The sequence below is a fragment of the Platichthys flesus genome, chromosome 2, assembly GCF_949316205.1.
Source record: "Platichthys flesus chromosome 2, fPlaFle2.1, whole genome shotgun sequence".
NCBI classification, from domain to species: domain Eukaryota; kingdom Metazoa; phylum Chordata; class Actinopteri; order Pleuronectiformes; family Pleuronectidae; genus Platichthys; species Platichthys flesus.
Genome location: NC_084946.1, coordinates 24,986,632 through 25,013,470, shown reverse-complemented (window position 1 = coordinate 25,013,470; position 26,839 = coordinate 24,986,632). Strand labels below are relative to the sequence as shown.

Here is a 26,839-nt window from a genome sequence, read left to right as displayed (position 1 = left end):
GCAAATGATGCTTGGCGCCACACAGATGTATTAATGATCTGCGCTTCAACACAGTGGAACAGTTTTCCAATGGGGTGTTGAGAATGGAGAGGTGAAGGACTCACTCAGCCTCGGTTAGGGACGGAATAATACAGGAAGTGGGACGTTTCCCTCCCTGAAAAGAAGAGCAGGCGATTTGCTTTCCTGTGGCAGCGACTGCTCGAGGGACCATGTGACCAAGTGGCGTGTAACTGCAGTATGTAGATTATATTTTAATTGCATTATCACATTAAGTTATTGCTTTTTTACTGAAGATTTGGTGGAAATATAAGAATCTTAAATTAAAAGACTACAATTTAAGTAAATTAGTCCATTGATCATTTAGTTAATTGGTAAATAAGGAATTAAATAGTCTAATTAGTTGAATAAATGAGTTGACTGCACAAACATGGGGCTTCCTTAACTCATTAGGATTCAAGTGCAAATCATATGAATATCATATATTTTTCCGAAGACAAATTTTCTCATTCAGCCAACTTTATAATTATGGCCCTGTTTTCTAATAAAGGTGCATTAAGATTTGTATTGAATCTTTAGAAAGACTGTTCCCGGTGGTGAGGAGAATCCTGTTCAGGTCTCACTCTTCATTCCTCTGGGTCTCTCAACTGGAAAATGTCAACAGAGACAGTGATTTAGTGTTGCTTTGAAAATTGATTTGCAAAATACAGAACTGTCTTGTTCAAAATTAGCCTCTAATGCGCTGTAATTAAAATGACCCCCGTGCTAGTGCAGATAGCCTGAAGATGTAATTCATCACAAGTTCACCAGGTTTCTACCCCGCAGGTGGATTGTGGGAATTTATCGGAAGATGAATTCAGGACCAACCGTTCTTCTTCACGCCGTGACCTTTAAAATGACCTTGACACGGACGCATGGAGGTTCTGACTCACTGGGCAGGACCGAGTACTCTGCACTCATTACTGCTTTATAATACAAGTTCTCATTTACCATTTCTAAGTTAACCAAAGTGAAACCAGGACCAATTCATGCTTATAACCCAAAACTCAGCCTAACCACAATTTTCTTCTTATTACAACTCTCCCCCAGGACACCATAGGTTTTAAGCTTTGTCCTCACTAGGGCCAGGACCTGGTCCCCATGAGGACTACTGGTCCTGAGAGGGTTCAGTGTTTATACTAGAACTGGTCATACTGGTTACTGGCTGGTAACAATCCCTTTTTAACATTTGTGGTTTGGTTCATCGGAGAGAAGAACATTTAGCTGCATTCAGCTACAGCCAGAGAGTTTATCTGTTATATTCTTAGTTTTAAAATAGTTTGTGCCCTTTTCAAATGTCCATTGAGTATTTTCAAACATTCTCCAGCATCTACCTCCACTAGTATGTGGCGACTGTCTGTAAAAAGTATCTGAACGAGACAGTGGGAGTGAGGAGCTCTTGTCGATGATCAGAGAAACACACAAACGCTTCTTTGTGATCAGTTGCATAACATTATCCCTGCTCGGCATCAAACTATGACTCACCAGCTGTATTTTTTTATTTTCCAACATCAATGCTGCTGATTGGAGCCACAAAGCCTTTTTAATTCCCTTCAGCAACAGTCACAGAGGGACGAGATCGAACCGGCCGACTTGAGCGAAGAATCTTCCAAACGGTGCGTGAAGAGAAAAGGAGAAATGGATCACGTGGAGGTCACGTGAGGTCACTGGCTCTGCACCAGTGACCTCAGGCAAAATATGAACGATTTACACGAGCTCTGCACATTTTTAAAACCGACCTTTTTGACCAAGAACTCTTTTTATCCATATTTTGAGTCAGAAGTGGCCCGAGGATGAAATCCCCCTTTTCACCGTTCGCCTGTAAAGCCCGAACTGCATCAGCGAGGGGCTAAGTATCTTGCTCAAGGATACTTCCTCATTCATGGATGCACAGTGGTCAAGCTCCGGCCGCTCTCTCAGAATATAGAGCAGCTCTGCTCGCCGCTCGCCTCTGCAGCTGGAAGAAATCACCCTAAACAGGCTGATCCCTGATAACCAGGTTTTAAACCCGTACGAGACCAGGCAGGACGAGTGGAACATCTCAGAAGGTTATTCACCGACACCAGGCCCACGGCTTCTTTTTAGACTGAACAATACAAAATAAAAGTGTTTTCTAACAGTTGGAGGTGCTTGGAGATATCTTCTTCTCCGGGTCCACGTCCTCCGACAACACGAGTCAACAATTCATATATTCATGGTATTTCTCTGTGTCCTTACTTGCATTTATTTTTCCCTGTCTCCCTAAAAAAAACTACACAACATTGTTTCATTTTGTTGGTAATGAATTGGCCCTTGTACTGTTGGTATCCATTTCCCCCCAAAATTTGATGAAACTCGCACTCCATAAAAACAATGTGTGTCCTCCGGAAGACGATTTGTCACAGATTGGATAAATGTCTCTACTTCTACGTGGCTGATCTTCCAGGCTGAATAGACGGAGGACAGTGAACTTCAGATACCTTAAAAACTGCATGAACACACACTTGCAGTATTTTTCAAAACCAAATTACCACAATCGATCTGAGACGTGCACACGCTCCCGAAAACCAGTGACAAAGAAAATGTCCAAAGTCTGGAGAAGTGGCAGAAAACCCTTCGGTGCACATTGTTATCCAGCATGTGTCACGTGAAATGCACACAAGGGCGTATTCTGTGCTTGTGCTGGCTTCCTGTCTCGCTGGGACTGTCGCCCAGTTTGGACTGGGATGGGTGGGGTTGTGTGAGCCTTATAGGAATGATCTCATCTTGATCGAGGTTTGTCAGGACCCGTCAGCGCCTGCAGCCATGAGCCACGTTCCTGCGCAGGACACGATCTGACTGACGGGCAGTATATTTACGTGTGGTCTCGTACCACCAACAGAAAAGTGGTCCGTCCGATTAGCACTCGTTCAGGGGGACGTCCTTGGAGATGGTTGGAAAAGCTGTTTTTATTTGGCAGCTGAGCATTGCAGGCGTGTGAAATGCCTCAATTAATCAATCCCAGTGCCAGATTGACAGCATTTGGAGTATTTGTTTTTTTATCATAGCGCTCCTGCTGTTTCTCATTACTTTTACCTTCACACCTTGAAATGCAACAGGAGGAGTCCCAATTACAGCAAGACGTGATTCCCAGCATGCACTGAGGGTCCATTAAGCTCTGCCAGCATCACGTCAGGGTTATCTGAACCCCCCCCCGCTCCATGTTCTGTGATATCCTGAACAGGTTATTATAAGAGACCCCTGAACATGTGTGTGGGGGGGGCAGAGAGAGAGACTGCTGAGTCGCCGGTAATGCCTCGCGTCGTTGTTTCTGACTGGCTGCTCCGCAAACACCAGATCCTCAGATGCTGTCGGAGATAGTGGCTGTTAGTGAGCTGAGCTTCACTGATCTGTTATCCCCCCCCCCCCCCCCCCCCTCATTACATGCATTTGTCTAGCGCAGTGTAAACCCTGTGCACACCGGGGCGGGCCTGATGGTGTTTTAAATGTGCTGAACTGAATCACAGGCTTTGACATTTTGAACAGAGGCGACTCGCTGAGCTTATTCTTTTGATATCTCAACAGTCTGTTCCTCCCTGAAGAACATCACCACAACTTAAGATGGCTGGTGGATGAATTTAATAATCTTTCCACCGAATCGCCGCACTCCATTAGAAACTTTCTACCAGGAGGCAACTGTACACTGCTGCTCCAGATGATGATTATTCTGTGTGAGTCATGAGGAGCGTGTGACAGCTTCATCCATCAGCGAGCTCAAGCGACCCACTCTCTTCCTCTGGTTTTCTGCCGGCCTTGATGAATCCATACCAGCTTTTCTGCGGGACTCATAACTTACTGCCTACGATGTTGGATTCTCTCGCTCCGCAGGCCTTTTTCTTTTTTTTTTTGTTTATTGTCGTGGCCTCCGGTAAAGAATCTTCTCCTAAGTTGAAAAGCAACAGCTGTTCCCCACAAACGCAGATTCACGGCTCCGGCAGAGACGATGACTTTTAACACTGCATCATATTTTTGACGCCACTATCCAATCCAACTGCAATCTGCAGAACTTGTGTAATACTCTTGTTTTATAATCCTCTGTGTCAGATTGTTTCTGTCGCAGTGAGATGAGCAGACTTTCCAATGCTTCACATAAAGGTTGGATCTTCAGCCCTTTTTCTTTTTGCTCTAGTTCTTTCAGCATTGCAAAGGAAGAGTCTCTTTGTCATCGACACAAATTGTGTGTCGTCTTCAGAGATCCTCTCTGCTGCGCCTTGCAGCTTCTGGATTGTGATATGCACTGTGAGGCTGCCGTGGTTGGGGGGAGCTGCTCAGTGGGCTGCTCCCTTAAATCAAAGGGAAAGTGTCCGAATCCGAAAAGCTTGTCTTCCTTTAGGGATTACAAGTGTCACCTCCAACGAGAGGGTTCAGTTTGACCTCACAGCCCAAACACCTGCAGGTCAGATTGACTTCAAACTACAACATGTCCAAACTACTGTAGAAACTGTCTCTCACACGCGTCACATCATTGATAAAGACACAGCTCTTCTCCTTAGCAGATTTAACTTCATTTTATCGTCATTAGTATTTTGATATATTACATAATACCCTTTTACTTGGTGTCCCTTTTACTTTTAAAGCACTTTGGTCCACCCAGTTGTTTTAACTGTCCTAAATAAATAAAGGTGACATTGACAAGTTCTAGCTCGTTGTGGAAGACGTTGTGTTTCTAAACCGTTTCCTGTAAAGTGCCTCGACAAAACGTTATCCTTCGGCGCCGTTCAAATAAAATGATCCGGTGTTTTTAAATAATGTCTCTTTATTCAGCGGTGGTCAGACGGGGACTTGACAGGAGAGATGACACCACCGTGCCTCATGAAAGGTCGCACCATTCGGAAATGCCGTTGAAATAACTTCACGAGCGAGGCGCCTGACACCTGACTGAGTTATGTTAAACCAGTAATGGCCCTGACTGCGGCGCTGAGCCCTTTCATGATGCCAGTCGGAGAGAGAAACCCATTTCAGATACCAGGTGTGGTGTTGCAGAGTGACAGGTCTAAATATCACAGGCTGCCAGGAGCTGCCTCCGACCTCTGGATGTGATTCGCTGCTCAGAGCCTGAACACTGTCGCTCACTGCACTGGTAAAAGATCCTGGAAACAAAAGTATTTTTCACGACACAAAGACATAAGAGAGGGTGGGGGGGCTGTTTGCACACAATCAAAAAATCTGCTCGAAGGCTTCCATTTCTATGCCTCGACATCTTCCCTTAAGGTTTCTACTCTCACTGCAGAGAAAGGAATCCAGCCGGACTAAAGAGCGATCCAAGACAATGTGGCTAACGAGCTGTCTGATGTAATGAGGGGCCTCTTAGGGCCCTTTGGCCCTGAAGGCCTCACCGGAAGCCTCCCTGCTATGGAGGTGGAGACGGCGTCCAGCGGCAGGAAGAGGGATGCAGCCTCCTCGTTTCATCCATCACACCAACAACACAGGCTTCTCCCAGCTCATTAGAGCGATGCTCACGCTCTAATGAGGAAGTGGCGGGGGGGGTGGGGGGTTGGCCGAGGGGTGGAGACACGCAGCGGTCATTTTATTTTGGTTTGAAGGTGACCACGGTCTTTAATGGAGGTGCAGCACTCCCAGCGTGTGATCTGTCTGCCCTGAGTTCTGCAACTCTTAATTGGCTTTGTCGCTTTTGGACTTATTGTCTCCTTGTGTCTGGCTCTGTCTTGACTCTCACCCCGTCTCTCTCTCTCTCTCTCTCTCTCTCTCTCTATCCGACTCCATCCTTCTTTTTGTCATTCACTCACTCCGTGGCTCCCCGTGTCTCCTCCACCGGGGCCGCAGTGTACACGGTGGAGCTCCTCTTATCGTGAATAATGCGCCTCCACCCTGCAGAGGTCAAACGGAATGGGCTTAGTGAGATAATGACCCGAGTGATGGAACCTGGGCGCCACCAGATTGTGGAGCGTCTGAGCCCGTCATAAAACGACAGGGAGGAGGAGGAGGAGGAGGAGGAGGAGGAGGAGGAGGAGGAGGAGGAGGCCGGGCGCTCGCCGCGTCCTTTGAGGGCGTCATGAATGTCAGTAAAGGCAATGTCACAATGGTCAATCCCCCCCCCGCCCCGGCCCCTCCATCCAACATCAACAGCCCCTCTGTCATTTTCTCCCTCATCCAAGCAGAATAAACCCCTTCAGTTCACTCTCGGGTCACAGGCGGCGTTCAACACACTGGATCTGCGACTGAGCGACAGCCGCATCGGACGGCGGCGTGTCATCATCATCATCATCATCATCCCGCTTCACACGCCACGCCGAGCTAACCCTCACTGAGTCCGTGCTCTCGTCATCGGACGACTTTGAAGCCTCGCTCCTGCTCCAGGAAGTCAAAGAGAGGAGACGCGCGCCCCCGTCTTCGGTGCTTTGTGCAGGATCGCGGCCCCGTGGACGCTCTCTCGTTCTCCGCTGCTCGTTTGAAACTCAAGGAAAACACCACTCTGAGGGAATCGTGGCGGGGGGGGGGGGGGCTGCTGGGGGGGGGGCATCATTCTGCCGTCTTCTCCCTCTTTGCTGCTCTAAACACAGATTTTCAGCTCAAATTGCTTCCTATTAAAAAGTCAATGAGCCATCATCACATTATTACAGGCCGAGGACTTGACAGCTCACAAAGTCATCTATTAAAAACCCAGGAGTCACCGTGCTGTGTTTGATGCCGGGGAACAACAGTGAAGTAGATATTTGGTGACACAGGATATCACCTGTCACTGGGGGAGTAGGGGGGGGTGGGGGGCCTCATCGAATAATAATAATCACACGGTGGAATCCGAATGAATAAGTGACACGAGGAAGAGAGACTTGGAAACGCGCCGCCATTTTTTATTCAGGCGGCTGCATCGTGAACTGTGACTTTGCAGACGAGCAGAAACAACCCGGGGAGAGAAACCGGTTGAGAACAAAGGCACCGTGTGACAGGGCCGGTGTTTCTTCTTCTTCTTCTTCTGCTGCTGCGGCACCGTGGCTGCTGCACACTCTCCACCGCGCCGCACCCCTAGTGTCAGGATTTAAGGATGAGGAGGGATTCGAAGGTGCAATGCTGTTTCATTATTTTGGATTTAAATGTGAAGTGCTGATAACGGGATAATGCATGTGGGGCTTGTGTTGATTTTATTCATGACATTTTGTCTAATCTCTTTTTTTAACGGCCGTCTGCATATATGCATTCAAAAGCTGATAGCTGATGTAATTCTGTTACCCGCCACACGGGGTGTCTACCTGAGTAGCCTGAATCCAGAGGTGGACAGTAACACAGTTATAAGTAGATCTGTCATGTATCTGTACTTTTTACTTTCGACTACATGCATCAAATAGTAGTATTTTACTTTACAGACCAGTGTAGTACTTAGTCTCATTGGAGATTTTGTCCAGTGATCCGATCAGAGCAGGCAGGTAACATGAGACCAGAGCAGCACCACTGGTGAAGAAGTAACCACATTTAATACCTGAAGTCTATTTAAAAGCAAGTAATTACTTTTACATAAGCACAATGGTTAATGTGTCTGAGGGGGTCGAGCGGTTTGTCCTCGAGCTAGAAGGTTGGCGCCGCAGATCCCAGTGTTCCCCACCTGAATGCCGAAGTGTCCTTGAGCAAGAACCCGAAAACCAGATCATTTCCATTTATGCCTTTTTATAGGCCCGTCCTCCACCTGGGCATGAATCTGATCGGCAGCTTACGACACAAATAACTCAGAGAAAAAACTCATCTCCACCTCGTTGCCATGTCTCATTTATGTAAACATGGTGTGTTAACAGAAAGTGAATTAAAGACCAGAGAGTCTGAGCTGCTGATTTGTGTGAATCAAAGTGTGTAGGCAGTTAAAGACCTGCTCGAAATAACTCAAACAATTACAGCTTCAGAATGGCAACATGGACCCATCCTTCTCTTCACGGCGCACTAACAGCTGCTGAGGAAATGTGTATTTAACTGTGAGGGCGATATGCAATATCTGTTGCCACGCCTCATTGGGGGGACGTGGTGAATGGTGTGAACTGGACAGAGCTCCACTGGAGTTTGTCCTCCTGGTCCTCGTGCTGCTGATTTCTCTAAATCTCGCCTCTTGCAGCCCGTGTGGATATAAATGATATTGCTGGAGCTTCTCAGCGACATGATGTATAACGTGTTGGTTCTCTGCACGGGGTGGGGGGGGTGGGGGGGTGGGGTCAGCGCTGGTTTCATACAGAGTTGTGTTTCCTTCTTGTAATAAATCGGTTTCCCCCTCATCCCACTCTTGACTATCAGCTTTTGCAGTTGTCAGTGCCCGTGGAGCCGAATGGCAAGCGGACGCTCCCTCAGAGCAACTGTTCACACCTGATTGCCCCAGCCCCCCCCCCATTCCTCCCCCTGTGGGATGGCTGACCTTGTGGACAGGTTCAGGGTTTTGCCAAGGATGCCCCGCGTGTTCCTTATTTAGACGGCTTTGCTAAAGTGGGGAACGGAGACGGATGAGCATCCTGAGTGAACATGCTGCCGGGGCCCCGGGTGACAGCCGGGATTTCCATCATTTAGCTTTATGCCTCCGCTGCTCTCCCCATCCTTCCCACCACCCCCCCCCTACTGGCTTCTGATTAAACAATCCCACTTTCTGTTACTCCGGGAGATTTACGGTGAAGATAGATCAGAGGCGTGCACACGCAAACCGTGGTCCCTGCAACAGTGACCGATAAGACACACAGGCCTTTGAATGCCTTAAGGGATTCTGTGCATTGTAAATGAATGTGCAGTTGAAAGAAATATTTTACATCGGGTTCTGCCTCTGTCCAGTTACGCCGATGGTTGTGTTGTGAATTTGTATGAATCACGAGCTGCTTCGACTGTTGCTGCACCATCTGGTTTGCATGGAGGGGGGGAGGGGGGGGGGGCAGTGCCTCTCCGTCACAGCGATGAGTAACGGGCACTAAAACATAGCGATGCTGAGCAGGAAGCTGACATCTCGACCTTCCCCGCAATTAGCGTGGTCGTGGATTTGCCCGCGTGCATACCAGTGGTTATTTAGAGGGACTAATATTCTGTTCTCACCTCTGGCAGGTCGGTTCAGTTTAGCCCTTCCAAAAACAAATTCAATTATTTTTGACGCACAAGAGAAGAAGAAGAAGAAAACAGATAAATAATTGTTTGAACAAACACCAGTCGGATGAAATAGCGGGAGAGTTACCAGGAGAAGTGTCTGAGCGTCTGCCCTCTCTCTCTCTCTCTCTCTCTCTCTCTCTCTCTCTCTCTCTCTCTCTCTCTCTCTCTCTCTCTCTCTCTCTCTTACTCCCTCTCTCTCTCTGTGTGACACATGTACCTGTCCTCCGCCGCTGAGAGGCCCTCATCGCGCTCGCCACACACAATTACTGCCTCAGTGGAGGCGTGAAAGGAGCTGTCAGAAATAATATTGTCTTTTTGAAGTTGTTGTGGAGAAAAAACTTTTAAGCTATTTTCTATTGACCGGTTTTGGAGCCACACTCAGCCGAGTATGGGACAGTTGCAGTTTAAGCTGTCAACTCTGTGTGAGGATTTTTCATTTTCATTTTCATCACGACCATCACACAATTATGGGATCCAGGTCGTCTCGCAGCCACCGGAGCGTTTTGTGTGTTGTGTCTTAAAATATCTGCAAGAATAACCTGTTGTGAATAAATAAGGGCGTGGAAATGTGTTTCAGGATTCTTACGGTCAAGAAAAACCTGGAAAAGGTTGAAATGAAATCCCCAAAGTTTTGGAAAAGTCATGGAAATTTGTTATATTCATATTTTCATGTCATTCATTTACACTGAATTTTAAATAATTCACATGCTTTTAAAGAAATACAAAAAATATAAGGAGGCATACTTTGGTTTGTATCATTTAAGGTACATTGTTTGCCTTGGAATTCTCATTGTTAGTTTAAATACTACATTTTGTCCCTTTTTCACATATACACACGGTGGCGTGGTGGCCAAGTGGTAAGGCGTTGGTCTCGTAAACCAAAGATCATGGGTTCAATTCCCATCCATGCCTTTATAATTCAAGTAATGGATCGGTCAAAAGCATTTGCATGTCTGTTTGTTTGGGACTAATAAATGCATCTTAATCCTAATTTCACAAAATGATCGGTCATGGAGATTTGGGTTTAAAGTCATTGAAAAGTCATGGAAATCCATGGGTCAAATGTGTATGAACCCTGTTGTTTATATAGCTCGTGTTTCCTTTTATATACATATATATACATATTATAATGATGCAGCATAGCATCATTCACCACAAGTGGATTCATCTCCAGGAGCCAGAACAGAGAACATGTCACACCTCACAGTTTGACACTTCGCAGGCAACAGTTTGCTCGTTGTTTCTTCTTCTCCCCCCCCGAGGGACGCCTTGTTTCTCGTACAGCCTCGCGGCATCAGACATGTGGCGCCGCACCTGCATGGTGCCGATTTTGACAGAGACACATCCTTGGAGAGGGGGAGGCGGGTATATAACAGGCAGTAACAGAATTAACCCTTAAAAAATGAAACGGCAAAAACTGAATTTGATTTACTTTACCAGGTTCTTTGGTGTTCTTCAGTGTTTTGGGGTCTGACTGTGATCTATGCGTGTGTGTCTGTGTCTGTGTGTGTGTGTGTGTGTGGGAGTAGAACACACAAGTGAAACTACTGTAACACTGCAGCCCTGTGAGATTGTCGTGCAGCCACAGGGAAAGTAAAGCTGTCTGGATGGCTGTCATGTGACTCATTGATCTGCAGTGCTTGACAGAGCACTTTAACTTTGGCTTTACTGAGGATCAGGTACCTGGCAGTCATATATTTATATACAATCAATGAGCTGTCTCATCACAGCTGCAACTTTTGGTGGTGCCACTCTGAACATGTTGAGAACTACTCGAATTACAAGAAGGGACCAACACTCCCCTTGTGGAACCACATGTACATTCAATTAGGATTTGAATTTGGATCTGCACTCATAGATATCAATTTCCTCAACATGTCTGAATAGTTTCATCAAAATCCATGAATTATTCTGTAAAACACCAGATCTTGCAATGTTCTCCATTTGATTTATTCCTTCCTGACCTGTGCTGCATCCTTCCAACAAAAAATGGGGGTAATATGGACCTTATTTGTTTTCCTGCTAAACAACAGGCAGTCACAGGAAACCCTCCTCGCTGGAGGTACCTACTCTCTGAGCTGATTATCAACACCAGAGTGAAGTATCCTCAGCTCCTTTTTCTTCCTCCTGGTTTTGAATCAGACTTCCTGTGTATTTAACCCAGGGAGACTGAAACCTCTCTGAAACCACAATCTTACTAGTAAAGGTGTAATTTGCCGTATATATGTATTTATAGTAAAAAATTGTGATTTTCATGTTTTGAAAAGCAGGTATGCACAGGGAATAAAAATCTGCAGACACACACACACACTGTACGTCTCCTCTGATCTCATAAACCTGACAGATGTGATTCATCCGCGCCTGTTTACAGCCGTGCATTCATTTCCCCCTCCCCGTCCCTAACACAGTTTAGCCCAATTAACACAGTGGCTCTTTTACTAACAGTGCGGGGGGGGAGATGTGCGTGTGTCAGAGCCGCGGTCGGCCACAGCCAAGCACCCGACGAGGTCCAAAATGGAGGGACTGCTGTGAATACCAATTCCTTCCACTTCCCCTCTCTCAAGGCGAGTGATAGTCTCTCGCTTTCTGGCTCTCGCTCCGGTGTCTCTCACTTTCTGTTCCTCGCGCTGCCACGTTTTCTTTCACTCGGCTGCATTAACACGTCGGCTCGGAGAGAGGGAGCTGAGTGAGGAACCGGAGCCCGTTTAGAAAATGCAGGAGTGCACGATTAGAGGAATAATTGAGACATAATGGAGGTGAGAATAGTTGATTTTATATAATTTGGGGAAATTGGCTAAAAATCCCCTTTCAGGCAATCTGAGGGAAAATGTACAGGACACTCCATTTATTAATCTTCTTCCTGCCTGCGAGCGATTGCTCTTCCCCATTAAGAAAGGGTCCTGTTGGTTAGAGTTGGGTTGTATCATATCATATTTGGCCACACCTCTGGGTATGATCATTTTCAAAACACATGAGATTCAGGGCGACAGCAGGAGCGTTAAGTTGTGTTAAACAAAATCACCTGATGGATGGAATCAAACCGATTTCCTGTAACTTCTGCCGTTTTATTTTGTGCTTTTAAAAACAAAAATATGTTTCATCTGATCAGATCCTGATGTTCACCTCATTCCCTCCCTCCCTCCCTCCCTCCCTCCTCTGAAAGCGACTACCGGGATGTAGACTCGTCCCGCCTGCCACTCGCCGGCCGTCGGGGGGGGACGTGGATGCGTGGAGGCGGTCGAAAAGACGGCAGCATCACACGTGTGACACCGGAGTTAATGAAGACCGATTAACGCCACGTGTGTGTGTGGGGGCGCGGGGGGGGGGGGGGTCATTGTTGAAAGACGATCAAACCAGTGTCTGTGTAATTAGTGGGAATACCCTTGGTTCAGTCAAAGATGACAGCAAACAGCCCCGGACGGGCACTGACGGTGACCGACCCCGGTAAAACACACACACAGCCCAACACAAAGTAAAGTGATGCAATGATGGATGGAGCGGTTCTGAACACGTGTCTGATATCAGCCAGGCTGCAGACTCGAGCTTCCAAGGTTTTCTTTTCATGATGTTTAAATAGAAACAGGATTCATCTCAGAATCAAAACCAAAATCATCACACAAGAGTTGATTGTGTGTTTCTGCCTCGTCCACCGCATCGGACTCGACACCGCTCTCTTCACCGTGAGGAAGAGTCGCTCACCTTCGTCATTGAGGGCGTTTGAGGTGAACGGTGTCGTTTTCACGGCTCATTTTATCGCCCGCGCCGCCTCACTAATTTTAGGTTCAGTCAGATCCCGACCGCCCGGACGAGGCGGACGAGGAGGTTCTTTAACGAGCAGGTTGTGGCATGTTCTCGTCTGGACTCGTCAGCCTGACCTAAATCCACGGGAGCAACTGTTGTGTTGGCTGAAGGCCACGCGGAGGAAAACCAGAGCCTTTAAAACAGGCGTGACTGGAAGATGGCTGCGGCAAACCACCGGGAGAGAATCAACCAGTGAAGATCGTGAGGATGATGCTGAGGTGATTTAACCTCATGGTCCTGGTTTCATTTTAAATATACTATGACACTAATGGTAGGCACACTTCAAAGGAAAACTAATAGCTGAGATTTTGAGAATATTCACAAAACTAATTTCAGAATATTACATCGAAATAAAGTCGAATAATTGTAGGTGTTGTTGTGGGGGGGGGGGGGGGGGGTTAACCTCTTGTTAAATTAAACTTTAGTTTCACAAATAGCGATATCGCTTTATCATCAGCACCACGTCATAAGTTATAAGATAACATGAGTATCAGGTGTTTTTAAGGAACTTTTCTAAAGAAAGTTGAATCACTCTCTTCTTAATTGCAACTTTATACTCATCAAATGACTTCACTATTATAAATGTAAGACTTCATTCTCATAATATTTCACCTTTATTCTCAATTCCGAATTTCTTATTCTAATATTACTACTTAATTCTAATAATTTTATTCCCTTATCTCAGATTTCCCTCCTCCTATCTGACCAGTCGTGCAGGAACACAAATTCCTACCGACCAGATTGAATATGATTATTCATAGAATCTCCACTCACCTGTTTATTCAGCTCATTCTGGAATCTTATTTGGACCCTTCTACTTTCAATGTAGTCACGCTGGCGTTTTCATTTTTTTGCTGAATCCATAGGATGACCTTAATATCTGCCGCGGTGCCCGTGTCCCCGGGACAGGAAGTCAATGGGAAGGTCACTGTTCTGACCAGCAGGACGCAGAGGAGCCTCTAATCCTCTTAATTTGTGTTCAGATGGGGCTTTGGAATACCAGCCTGCTCCCTAAGCAGAGATCACATGAGAACATGGGCTGGGACAGCTGTCTCCTCTTCTGGCAGTTTTTAATACAGGTCGGCTCCCCCCCCGTCCACTCTGCAATGAATAATTCCGCTGCTGAGCTGAGTAGTTACTTTATGTGGATGTTAGTCCTAAAATGTATTAAAGAGGGGATGAAGTTCCACATCGCACAAAAGCACGGTGGTGTCTGTGCGGTAAAGTGGGTCTTCATCAGCAGTCATCTGGCCTCCTCCTCCTCCTCCTCAACCTCCTTCTCCTCCTCAGCCTCCTCCTCCTCTTCCTTCTCCTCTTCAGCCTCCTCCTCCTCCTCCTCCTCCTCCTCCTCAGCCTCCTCCTCCTCCTCCTCCTTCTCCTCTTCAGCCTCCTCAGCCTCCTCCTCCTCCTCCTCAGCCTCCTCCTCCTCCTCCTCCTCAGCCTCCTCCTCCTCCTCCTCCTCCTCCTCCTCAGCCTCCTCCTCCTCCTCCTCCTTCTCCTCCTCAGCCTCCTCCTCCTCCTCCTCCTCTTCCTCCTCAGCCTCCTACACGAAATAAAGCTTGTAATTGGGTTTGGGGTGTGTCATGAAAGAATGCTCACCTCACCTCAACGAGTGGAGGAGCTCGTTGGTCACTCGGAGCCTGAGATTCCCATTGAAGTGATGAAGCACATCTTGAGAGACAGAAGGGGGGGGGGGGGGGTTGAAAGCTGCTGAAACAAAGCATGCAGGTGGCGGGTTGGCGATGCAGTCGGAGGGGGGGGGGGGGGGGCTGGCAGTCCTTTAATCCTCACCACAGCTCTGATAGATCGGCATGAGAGTTTCATTCTGATCCCACTCACCGGTTTGCTCTTGAGTGATGTGGACAACCCCCCCCCCCCCCCCCCCCCCCCCTCGCCTTTTTGATGTAATATGTCCAACCACGGATTACGGGGGGGCCCGGGCGGTGCTGAGGCACACGGGCAGCAGGTGGAGGGTCTCGGAGTCCGGTGAGCTCTCTGGCAGCTGATGCCGTGCGTGCAGGTGATTCCCGCCTCGTACATGGGCTACAACGGAGGAGTGAGCCGCAGTGTACGACTCGGGATCGAGCTCGTCATCCTTCAGAAGATCAGAAGTGTGTTATTTCTTGTAAAATTCTTTTTTTTTTTTTTTTTGTGAATTCTAACCCTCACTATGCAAAGTGCCTCGAGATAACGTGTGTTGTTATTCGGTGCTATACAAATAAACAGGAATTTAATATTATCAGCATCGGGAGAAGGCCTCCAATACTCAAAAGCTAAAATGTCGGTTTAGTTTCAGCTAGATAACCAGATACAGCTGTTCAAATATTTCACACTTAGTTTTCACATCTGCTGAAACACAACAAGTATCAGAGTAATTACCATGTGACGCCTCTGCCCTTACAAGAAGTTTGAACAATGGCAGGATCTCTGCTTTGTGTCGTACTTTCTATACTTTGATATTAATACTCTGAGGATGAGTTTGAAGTAGCTGTGACAGAATCTTGTACATTTCTATGAAAACAATCCCCTGTATCTTCTATTAAGGTCATTTTTTGAGAATATTTCTATCCTCTCTCCATTTGTTCTCTCTTTGGAGAACACAAACTGGATATTTTCTTTTGGGCCTTGCCACTATAATGGTTTGAATAAACTGTGCCGGCTGGTGACTCCATTGTGTGGTGTGGTTGACCGGGGGAAAGAAGGATGTTGTGAATAGTCAGTGTGAAACAACAGGGAAACAGCTCTGGTGTAACGGCCACAACTCCCCCCCGTGATGAATTGACTCAGCAGTTCATGTCCCCCCCCCCCCGTGTGCGCCTGACACGCTCCTCAAACCCTCGGCGTTTGACATTCAGAACGTCCATTTGTCCACAGCGTCCCCGTCCTGTCCCTTGTTCCCTGCCATAGCTCAGGACCTGTGGTGATGCAGAGGTTCCGCAGATTGAATACACAAACAGTGATTGATAACCCAGTGTGTGAGTCTCTGGGTCACATGGGCGACTTGCTTTCTCGGTTAACAGCATCCTGACTTCTCCTGAGGTCTTTATTAATGCCACACCCGGGTCCTGTGAGACGGCTCATTCCTCTCAGCTCTGGATTTTTGCTGTATTTATAACTAGGTAATTGGAAAATGCAAAATAAAATAGCTGCTTGGTCGTTTTAAGGGAGAAACCTTGGAACGGTTTGTGGAGCTGATGCATTCAAGGATATTCTTTTGTGGTTTTACATTCACAAGAACATCGCCTTCTTTCCTTTATGTCATGTTTCACGTATGAGTTAATGTTAATTTTGAAAAGGCAGCACATGTGTTGTTGCAGTCACATGATCCCTTTTCATGGCCCAACTTCATTTTGAATTAAAACGGCACTCGAACCTTATTCAGTCGACAACAGCTTCCTTCAATTCCATCAAATTTTACACACTTATAAATATCAGTCCCCTGAAGGAGCCAGATTCGGTTTTTTTAACCAAGATCGACAAAACTATTCTTCAAGGCGATGTTAAAGAAAGAAAACAAATCCTCGTCCGTTTTTGTGTAATCTTGCGTACAACCAAACGAACCAACAAACAAAGAGACGGGGGTGAAAACTTTGTAGCGTGTGTGTGTGTGTGTGTGTGTGTGCGTGTTATTGTAAATTGGACTTTGACTCCTCTTCTACTCTAAATGTGTTTACTTCACGTACAAACACCCACACTCACATTTCCCAGAGCTTTTATGGAAATTGGGATTAAATGAATTCCACCATGTTATTTGAAAAAGGAGATTTCCTCCGACAGGTAAGACTCGTTGGATTTGAGAAGCGTGTTCTGTGTTTCTGCCGCAGGTGTCCCCTTCACTTTCCACTTCCCACCTCGGCTCATGTCTTGCAGCTGATTAACTTACAGCAGATTCACTGGATGGGACAGTATGATTCACCTTTCTGTTTTTATTCCGTGCTCAGTCGATGCTCTCCAGGGAACAGTTCATTCAGGCATTTGTCACGAGGTTGTTTAAACTGCAGTGAAATTCATACAAGCACCGAACAAACAGTGGAGTTGCTCCTGTGGCCCCTTTCAAATACAGGAGACTAGTGTGTAATAAAAAAAAACAATACAGCTGAACCAAAAACTGGGAGAAAATACACATTATCTCCTTTATTTACACCGACAGATCAGCACACAACACAAACTGCATAAATCAGCAGCCTGGAAATCATGTTTCTATTGAGATAAACCTACAGAAGCAAATATGTTGTGTGGAAAATGTAATCTGTGGCTCTAGATTATGGTCAAAGGCAATGGTTTCATTTTAGAAGAACAAAGCTGCACATTTATTAACGGCAATGGAGTATGAAAATCTCCTTCCACCACACAAACACGTTGAGTCTTAAACCCGAACCAAACTCTAAACTGCAGTAACGTCATTGGAAACAAAGTCTTTCTGATGTTCACTACACATTTTTGTGACTTGCCAATGATTTGCTCATTTCCTGTCCACGAGTGTGACTTCGACTACGAGTGTTTTGCTTTCACAGTTTAGTTGTACATGAGCAGAATGTCCTGCAGTGATGTTTGCCCTGCAGCACTTTGCCAGAAGGTTCTGCCTCCTCACTGTACTGCACCAACCCGAGTCTCCTGGGTCTAACTGTCAAGATGTGCATGGCTTCCTTCACAGCAGGCACATGGTTGAGTCACTCCTTCATCAACTCCTGGAGATGACAGATAATAGGACACGAAGATAATGGCTGACATTACAACCTTATTTCAAGAGTACATAATTTACATGAATTTAAAGTGTTGCTCAAAGGCCATGAGGGGGCACAGAAGTTGAGGATTTTATCCAGACCACTGGGTTTTATTTTGAAAACACATCACTATAACCCGTCATCCACACTACTCCAAAATACTTTACTACTTTTCAAAACTAGGGGGCGGTGTTTTAGTTTGAAAACAGTCAACCACTTGCTTGCTTGAGTAAAATCACCTTTTCACTTCTTACTTAATCGTCACCATTGCTGTTTGCTTGTTTATAATACGTTCTGTAACTGCTTCCTGTTTACACTCGTGTCAAGTGCATGTGAATGGTCTTGTGATTAAACTGTGTTTTTAGTTTAAAAAACACATTTCAAAACAGAAACATATCAGTATGTATGTAGCTTATGTTTTGTGTGAGCACCACATACTTCTTAAAGTAGCATCTTCTCACAGAGTACCTACATCTTTTGTCAAAGAGCAGAGGCCGGAAGGTTTCTCTGTAAATAGTTTGAAGTAGTAGTGGATTTATATGCGATGCAGACGGATCAGACTGAGGCAGGTGGAGAAGTGCAGAGTTTCAATATTCAAGCGAAAGATTTACTTCCTCTGACGTTTTATAAGGTTAGCTCTCGTATCTATAAAACTTACCAGGTATGACATTGTAATGAAAGTCCTTAACCAGGCAGGGAGATGGGTTTAATGTGCGGCACCACACACGTGTCATTGTTTCATGTGTATTGATCCAAACGCTTGCGAACACACAAATATCTGTTGCTCATAAAAACACATTAATGTAATTGTGCATTTAAATGATCTCTGCCAGGCCTGCACGTCAGCAGAGTTTCAACAAGTAAAGTTTGGATTTTGGTTGTCATGCCAAACACATTATTCTCCTCTATTCAAAATTCTCCTCTTTTTTTTTTCATCCACTGCTGTAAAAACCCTGAACCTGTCCGCCGCTGAGTTTTATGTTTTGGGGCCTTCGCTGGAATCTCTCAGCCACAAAGTGGAGATTTCCCTGTTCCATCAAATACCCATGTTGTAATCTTACCTCAGGGATCAAATGCAGAGCTCTGCAGAGAAGCCTGGACAAGACTTCAGCTGCTGCTGAGACCAGAGCATCTGCCATTCTTAAACAATCCTCACAAATACATATTTCACTCCAGGAATATGAACGAACAATTGCATTGGTGTGCATTCACACAGATTAGATCAATCTTTATAAATCTCCAGAGGAAAAAACACAAGCTAATAGCACATTTCCGGGTGGCCGTGGCTGAGGGGTAGAGTGGTCGTCCTCCAACCTAAAGGCCGGGAGTTCGATCCCCAGTCTGACCCATCTGCAAGCCGAAGTGTCCTTGGGCAAGATGGTGAACCCCGAATGCCCCCCCCCCCCCCATAGAATAACAAAGTGCTGCAGAAGATGCACTGTTTGAATGTGTGTGTGAATAGGTGAATGTAAAAGTGTACTGTAAAGCGCTTTTAGTGGTCATCAAGACTAGAAAAGCACTTTATAAAGTTCCTTGTTTGATTATCATCACCACACACGGCTGCTTGTATCATCTGTTCTTCCTGGTGTGGCCACGGAGGGACCAGTCCTGTCAATCACCGATTTTTTGGACTGCAGCTCAGATGCGTTATCAGCCTGATGGATGTGATAATTCAGGCCAGAAATAATCCCAGCAATTCCCTTAATTAAAAAACTGAAAACGCCATTTTTTTTTTGCATGGAAACAAGGAGACGCCCCCCCCACCCCCCCCACCCCCCCCCTTCTCTGTTGGTACGGCTCTGCAGCGGAAAGCACTGTAGGTGTGATGTATCAGCGGACGGTAAAAAACAGCTTAAACAACAAATTCCTCTACAACAAAGGCAGTAGTTGGCTGTAAAGTATGCAACCGCGGCTGTAACGGTGTAATGGGCCCTGTCACCGCCGAGCGGTAAACCACTTAGAGCCATTCAGGGAGATTTAGATGGCAAAACGACGCCAACGAGGATAAATCAGGCCTAAATGATCGTGAAGACATTGATCAACAAGAGGAATACATTAGAGGTGTGGGAGACGACATCGAATGAGACAGAGACCACCGGGCGGCCCTCAGCTTCAGTGTCAGGGGAGAGAGAGCAAAGACAGGTGTGCGTTCAAATATCCGTGAATCTGTGTTTCTAAAGAGTTCGGTTAAATTTTGTTGTGCGTTTTTTTGCCAAAACTGGTTTCTACGTTGCAGTGGTCTGTCTCCAAAACGTGGATTTAGACGGGATATTCAGTTGGTTCCAATTTGCAAGCTCCCTGCTACAAACCTGTAAATCCTGCAGGCTGAGGAGTAACGGAAAATACGATTCTTGATTTTGAAAAAATGTCATAGATCCGAAAACCCGGCACACACGTATACATCGGACACAGTCTGAGTATGTCAGGGGGCATTTTCCCAAGCTGCACCACCCAGTACAGGGATAACCCCCCCCTCAGGGCACGACGTACAATACTGCACCACGAGGCAATTCACTCCTCACTGCACACACACACACACACACACACACACACACACACAGACACACACACACACACACACACACACATCCTGGGGCACGTTCAAAACCTCAAAATCTGTGTTCACCCTTTTGCTGCGGCTTCCAGGTTGAATGGACAGTTTACCAGGGAGCGGGGGTGCAACAGGATTTGTCCACTGTGTGACTAAAGGACAGACAACCCGCCCGTGGTGTACAGCTGTACATCGCGGTACAGTCATGCACAGACGGAGGAGAAGTGCAACACGGAAGGAAGCAGAGGTTCACCGTTTTCTAGGCCAGCTAACTGAGGAAGTGACACACACACACACACACAGACAGACACACACACACACACCGCTGCATCTGACTGACTCCACGTGGGCAGGCCGGCTGTGTTTCATCTCGGGCTCCAGCACCGTGGGCTTGTAGGGGGGGGTGTCGGATTACAGCGGACGGCGGCTGACACTCTTGAAGCCGAAGCGTTTCATTAAACAGTAAATCACTCTGATTGAAAAACGCATCAGCTCACCAGCTTTCTGTTTGCAAAGGGAAGACCTTCTCCGCAGGCCGTGTTCTCTGCCAGAATAAATCACCGGCCACTCATCGGGACTCCACGCAACCCTTCCTGAGCTCAGCTTGCATGTACAGTAGCAAATCACCAACCTGAGACGTGTCGACTCCGCTGAGATCCCCCCCCCCCCCCCCACGGCGCTCGTTCATCCACAGTAAATGTCAACACCGTCAGTTTGTTTGTTTAAGACGATTCAATCATCACGACGATTCTCTAGTTTCGAGCCTTTCATCTAATTAGAGAAGCTGAGCACTATGAACGTGAATGTGGGGCAATTAATTAAGACGTGAGAACAAACTGATTTAGAGAATATCAAGTAAACACTTTAAAGAAATGTCAGATTGATCAATTAGTAACATATCGATGTAGTTTTTGTACATATGGGTACACGCCCACCTGTCGTCATCTTTGGTTTCCACCCTGACCTTTGTTAGAAGTGAGGATGCAGCATCACAGGTAGACACAGTTTCACAACATCAGCAGCTAAATATGCCCGTTCGTTATATATGTAAATACAATGAGGACGAGTGGATTCACGCTTTACAGAGATGAGCCGTGATGAGCTGTAAATCAAACCAAAGAGAAGTCGGTCTATTGGACATTTTGACAAGTTTATTGATCAATTTATCAGTACAATTTGTTCAGTGACTCTTGTTCAGTGAGTTCATGGAAACACAATCAGTTTGTTTCACCTTCATCTCACATGTGGAAAAGAGAAGAACAAATAATCAGCTCATTGATGAAGATCAGGATCAACCCAGGTTATAAAACATCACAGAACCTTATTTCTACATTGATTTAGAAAACAACAGCAACATTAGATGTTTAACACATTTCAGATTTCTGTTTTTACAAAGTGAGAAGTAAATATGTGTGATAAAGGAAGGTCAGTGTTTGATTGACAGCTGATCTCTGTGTGGAGCAGAAATGTCACCACGACTAACTTTGATCAACAACATGGAGACAAAAGAAGTTAAAGATTTACACACAGAATCTAAATCACTGCTTTTGATGAATCACGTCTATTTGAGTTTACAGAACTCAGCTGTTTTTCCATACCAATAAAACCTAACTCCAGCATAGAGAGGCTGAGTGAATGTGGTCTGGACTCTGTGAAGGAGAGTCATGGTGTCAGAGACTCTGTAGAAGGACAGAACACCTGCTCTGTGATCGAGGTACACTCCTACTCTGGAGGACACAGGACCTGACACTGGAGTCTGGATGCTGTTGTACTGAAATGTATAACTGTTTCCATGACAATATAACATCCAAGATTTATCATTGTATCCAAATCTACATTCATCTGAGTTTCCTGCTCTGCTGATATTCTTGTATGTGACTGCTACATCAACTCCTCCCCCCCCCACCTCCACCTCCCAGTAACAGTGTTCAGTCAGACTCTCTCTACTCAGGACCTGCCAACTCCCAGTGAATCTGTCTGGGTGATCAGAATAAGACTGTTCTTTATTCACACATGTTACTTTTCTGTTTCCCTCAGATAATAACAGATATTTGTGTGCTGTGTTTGGATCCAGAGTGATTTCCTGTGAATATTTTAAGAAGTCAGCTCTGGTCTCTGGTTCTGGTTGTGGCAGTAAAACATCCACTTGAGACACAATCTGTAAAATCTTTGTCTCTGTCTCACTCAGAATGTCCTGTAGTCGACCTCTGACCTGGGACACAGCTGCTGTCACGTCCTCAAAGTACCTCAGAGGACGGATCCTGATGCTGGATGAGTGTGTAGATCCACTGAGTGGTGGCAGTGAGGGGTAGTTGTGTAGAAACTGGTTGTGGTCCTCTGTGTCTGAGAGCTGCTTCAGTTCCTGGTCTTTCCTCTTCAGCTCAGTGATCTCCTGCTCCAGTCTCTCCTGAAGCTCTCTGACTCGACTCACTTCAGTTTCCTGCTGGGATCTGATCTGTTGCTTCACATCAGAGCTTCTTTTCTCCAGCAGACGGATCATCTCAGTGAAGATCTCCTCACTGTCCTCCACTGCTTTATCAGCAGAGCCATTGACGGCCTTCTCCTCCTGTTGAAGCAGCTTCACGTCTTTCTCTGTGTCGTGGACTCTCTGCTGGATTGTTTGTCTCCTCAGCCCGAGCTCTCTCTCCCTCTCAGTCCTTTCTGCTGCAGCTGACACTGTGTCGTGGTCTTTGTGTTCATCCACAGAGCAGAGATAACAGATACACTGCTGATCAGTGCGGCAGAAAATCTTCATCACCTCGTCGTGACGAGAGCAGATGTTCTCCTGGAGCTTCTCCGAGGGCTCCACCAGCTTGTGCTTCTTAAATGGAGCTGACTGAAGATGAGGCTGGAGGTGTTTTTCACAATAAGAGGCCAAACAATTCAAACAGGACTTGAGAGCTTTCAGTTTTCTCCCAGTGCAGACATCACAGGCCACATCTTCAGGTCCAGCATAGCAGTGATCAGCAGGAGCAGCTTGGAGTCCAGTCTTCTTCAGCTCCTCCAGTGAATCAGCTAACATTGTGTTTCTCCTCAGGACAGGCCTCGGTGTGAAGGTCTCTCTACACTGAGGACAGCTGTAACTTCCTCTCTCCTCCCCTTTGTCCCAGTGGGAGTTAATACAGCTCAGACAGTAGCTGTGTCCACAGACAGTAGTCACCGGATCCCTCAGTAGATCCAGACAGATCGAACAGCAGAATCTTTCTCTGTCCAGTTGAAGTTCTTGCTGCGCCATTTCAGCTGCTGCCAGAGACTGAAGAACAGTTTCACTTCCTCTGAACACAAACAGATCTCTGCTCCTCCCCCTCTCGTTCACTCCCTACAGTGACTCACATCCCACAGTTCACAGCTTGTTGTTCACTGGTTCTTACACTGACACTCCTGTGAAGGGAGGAGACACAGACAAGTCCTGACTGGGAGGAGCTGGTTGTGTTTGAGGAAGAAGTTGTTGGTTTTTAATGATTAACAGCATTTCACAGCGGCCTGTTCTCACCTTGTGGTAAGAGGAGCTTTCAGTGAGAGGCAGGGTGTGATGAACACAATACTTGATGGAAGGATACGATATGATTGTGGAAAGACCTCATACAAAGATTGGTGTGCATCTGAATAAATGGGTGGAGTTTGTTTCCATAGAATTCATATCGGGTATTGTTTGGGAAGTGGGGGGGGGGGGGGGGGGGGGGTATCAGTGGTATGAAGACTCACATGGGAGGGCCTAGACAAAACATTTTTAGAGAGAGAGAGATTTCATTGATTTGTTGTGGAATAATTCATTCACCTTGATGGAAAGCAATCAGACATATTAAATGTGAATGTGTGCAAGTAGGTGCTGCATAGTTAAAAGGGATTATTGGCTCCCAGCATTATCTTGCACTCTACCGGGTCTAGTTCCTGTCGCTGTCAGTCAGGACCCTCCCAGCTCCTGGACCCCCCCCCCCACCCCCCCCTGCTCAATGTCCTGCTCAAAAACCTCCTGGTCTTTTCTGCTGCTTCCAACTTTCTCATGTAATATAGAATGTCATTAAGAAAGTCTCTTCATCTTCATTAATTTTTAATCACGTTTTGAGAAATAAAAAAAGGACGAGGCAGTAAAGGTTCTTCGCTACATGATACCTGTCCGGCTATACGAGAGCTTTAATGGCCACTAAGTTCCCCACTTAGTGAATATTTTTTTCATGGGGAATAATGGGAATAAGATATATAACATGACCGTTTGCAAAATCTATAGCCCTGTTTGCCTCAGGCTCTGTACTTCGGCGTTTCTCAGATGGGACCCGTGGAACATCGACTAAATGCTAAGATTACAAATGGAGAGATTATCGCTGCCAAAACATGTGAACCATTAATATGTCGCACACCCACCTCACCCGCCACCCCCCCGATCTCACCCTTTACCATTAAAAGCACATCTCTCGCTCACTTGCTGTAAACTCCTGCCATCAAATCACTCAACTTCTTTTTAAAAGATGTAAAGTTGTTAGCTTAATTTATTGATTGTAATATGTCCAGCTTCATACAGTTGTGGACTAACTGTCAAATTACTCATTATATGACATGAGTTTAAAAAAACAAAGAGCAAAGATTCATCAAATCCTCTCTTTTGTTGAAAGACAAGATATTGACATGACAGTAGAAATGGTTCAACATCTCCTACTTTCATCCTATTTGTGCTTTCCATCACTTTTTGAAACAAGAGGTTCCATCTTTTCCTTGAAAACACCTCCTCTGGATGCTCAAATCAGATGTGTTTGTTTTCACACTGCTCAGAGGAAGAGAGCAGAAGAAACTCGGCCGTCCATTTTTCTCATGCGTTTAGCCGCACACTGACGTCTAAGCAAAGGTAGGCCACAGCCATAAATCAAAGAGCACAATAACAGGCACATTTTGGGCCGGTCCATCATTGGCTGTGTTTTGTTTTCTCATTGCATCTTGGCAAATTGCTGTTATTAATGGAAGAAAGCATAGTTTGCACCCCTCATTAGATGTTGTTCCAACAGCGCCTCTGATGGATGGAGACAAGCCGGAGGCCTTGTCTGCCTCCACAACCACCTAATATGAGCCAATTAAATGCTATGCACTCTCTGGTCACTCCACACTAGCCCGTGCTCTCTAGTAATGATATCCAAGTGCTCTGCCTCACTGCTAAATGGCTTTTAGTTTCAGGACAAGTTGAATTATTTCAAGGATTTGCTGCAGAACCATAGGCTTAACTAAGGAACATCATGAACACATTACTCCTGAACATGACGTCTTACTCTGGCTGCTTGTTTCACGCCACATGGATTTTTATTAAAATCTTAAACAAACAAATTGCCTCCAAATTATATCAGGGGAACATTAGCCCCATATGTGCACTGCAGGGCGTTAGATCGGGGGATGGAGCTCAGACGTGACAGCTTGGCAAAAGTGAAGCCAAATGATATGGCTCACCCCCTGGTGGCTGACTTCAGAACATGTCATAAACCCCACCTCCTCCATATTAGCCGATGGAATATGGGTCATATCAAAAAAGTCATTGAGTTTTTGTCAAAGATGGTAGATCATTTTTTTACCACGCGTTTTTCTGGCAAAAATAATGTCAAAAGTGTTAACCTCCTGAATCTGTATCCAGGATATTTATGCTACATTTGTACATTGGGTGGAAGGGGAAACACAATTTACAGCATGACTATGCTTCTGCCCTTAGCGCCTGTAAACTGTTGAGCAGTGTACAAATCAAAATCTGACAGGCAACATCTTTTATTGTCTTTTAAGACTCATCTCTAAACATACATTTTTAATTTTTTATGGTTAGCTTTTATGAATGTTTTATTTGCTGTGTTTTATTATCCACCTTTACTCAAATTCAATATTTCTCCTCTCCCTTCATTTTTATTCCCCTCTGTTTTATGATCCCTGTTTTGTATTTTAATTGATGCTTTTTAATTCCCTATGTTCTCTTTTCGTGAGACGCTCTAACTTTGTCCAAAGTGCTTCGTAAATAAAGTTTATTATATATAATTATACACCCTTAACATTTCATGGCAACATTTTACCTCCCTTTAGAGACGTTTTTTTCCCGAGGATGCAGTATGTTTTTTTTTTGATTGAACGTATTTTAAATCTCAGTCCTCTTTGAATCCCTCCCCACGTGAGAGTCACAGCTGTGGTAGTGTTAGAATCCAAGGTAGCGCCAGCCGAGCAGAAGCTTATCGGTAGGTGGCTGTGTGCACTATACAAACATACCTGGGGCCTCCGTCTTAACACAGGCAGGGTCCATATTGTGCAAGGCTAGCAGGGACCTAGAATTTGGTTCTATGCTGACTGTAAGCTCAGATAAAGAGACGCTGCACTTTCATTTTCTCAAGAGGCTCAACATCAGGTCCTCTGTTAAAATACAGTGTTATTGGGATTGTAACATATTGGTTTGCATACTGTCCTACTTCCCTCTTAAAAAGAGAAAATACCCTGTCGTATAAATTAAGATTGGTCTTTATTGATTCACGGGTTTAATCTTGAGAGGTTGGGATACTTGCTCTAACACGTTGAGGTTGATTAAAAGATGTACATGTAAATTGAGGCTTTTAGCTTCCCCTCAGCCTGAGCATGGTGGATTAAGGGTGACCGGGTAAACGCGTTATTCAATAGTTTGTTTCAAAGAAGACATATT

General features: G+C 45.7%; 2 protein-coding genes and 1 non-coding gene across 5 annotated transcripts in view; 2 read left to right on the top strand and 1 right to left on the bottom strand.

Moving 5' to 3' along the window:
- The window catches only part of igsf21a (immunoglobin superfamily, member 21a), a 170,556-nt gene that overhangs the window by 28,913 nt on the left and 114,804 nt on the right, over positions 1–26,839 (top strand). The gene's annotated exons all lie outside the window — the stretch shown is intronic.
- trnat-cgu (transfer RNA threonine (anticodon CGU)) lies at positions 9,955–10,026 on the top strand. Its single transcript has one exon. It is a non-coding gene; the product is annotated as a tRNA-Thr (tRNA).
- Positions 21,322–23,498, bottom strand: LOC133970672 (tripartite motif-containing protein 16-like). Its single transcript, XM_062407656.1, has one exon. It carries the CDS (start codon positions 23,423–23,425, stop codon positions 21,752–21,754), a length of 1,674 nt encoding a protein of 557 aa, XP_062263640.1. The 5' UTR covers positions 23,426–23,498; the 3' UTR covers positions 21,322–21,751.

Excerpts from the sequence above, each read along its gene's own strand:
- LOC133970672 (XM_062407656.1), bottom strand. The coding sequence starts at position 23,425 with ATGGCGCAGCAAGAACTTCAACTGGACAGAGAAAGATTCTGCTGTTCG.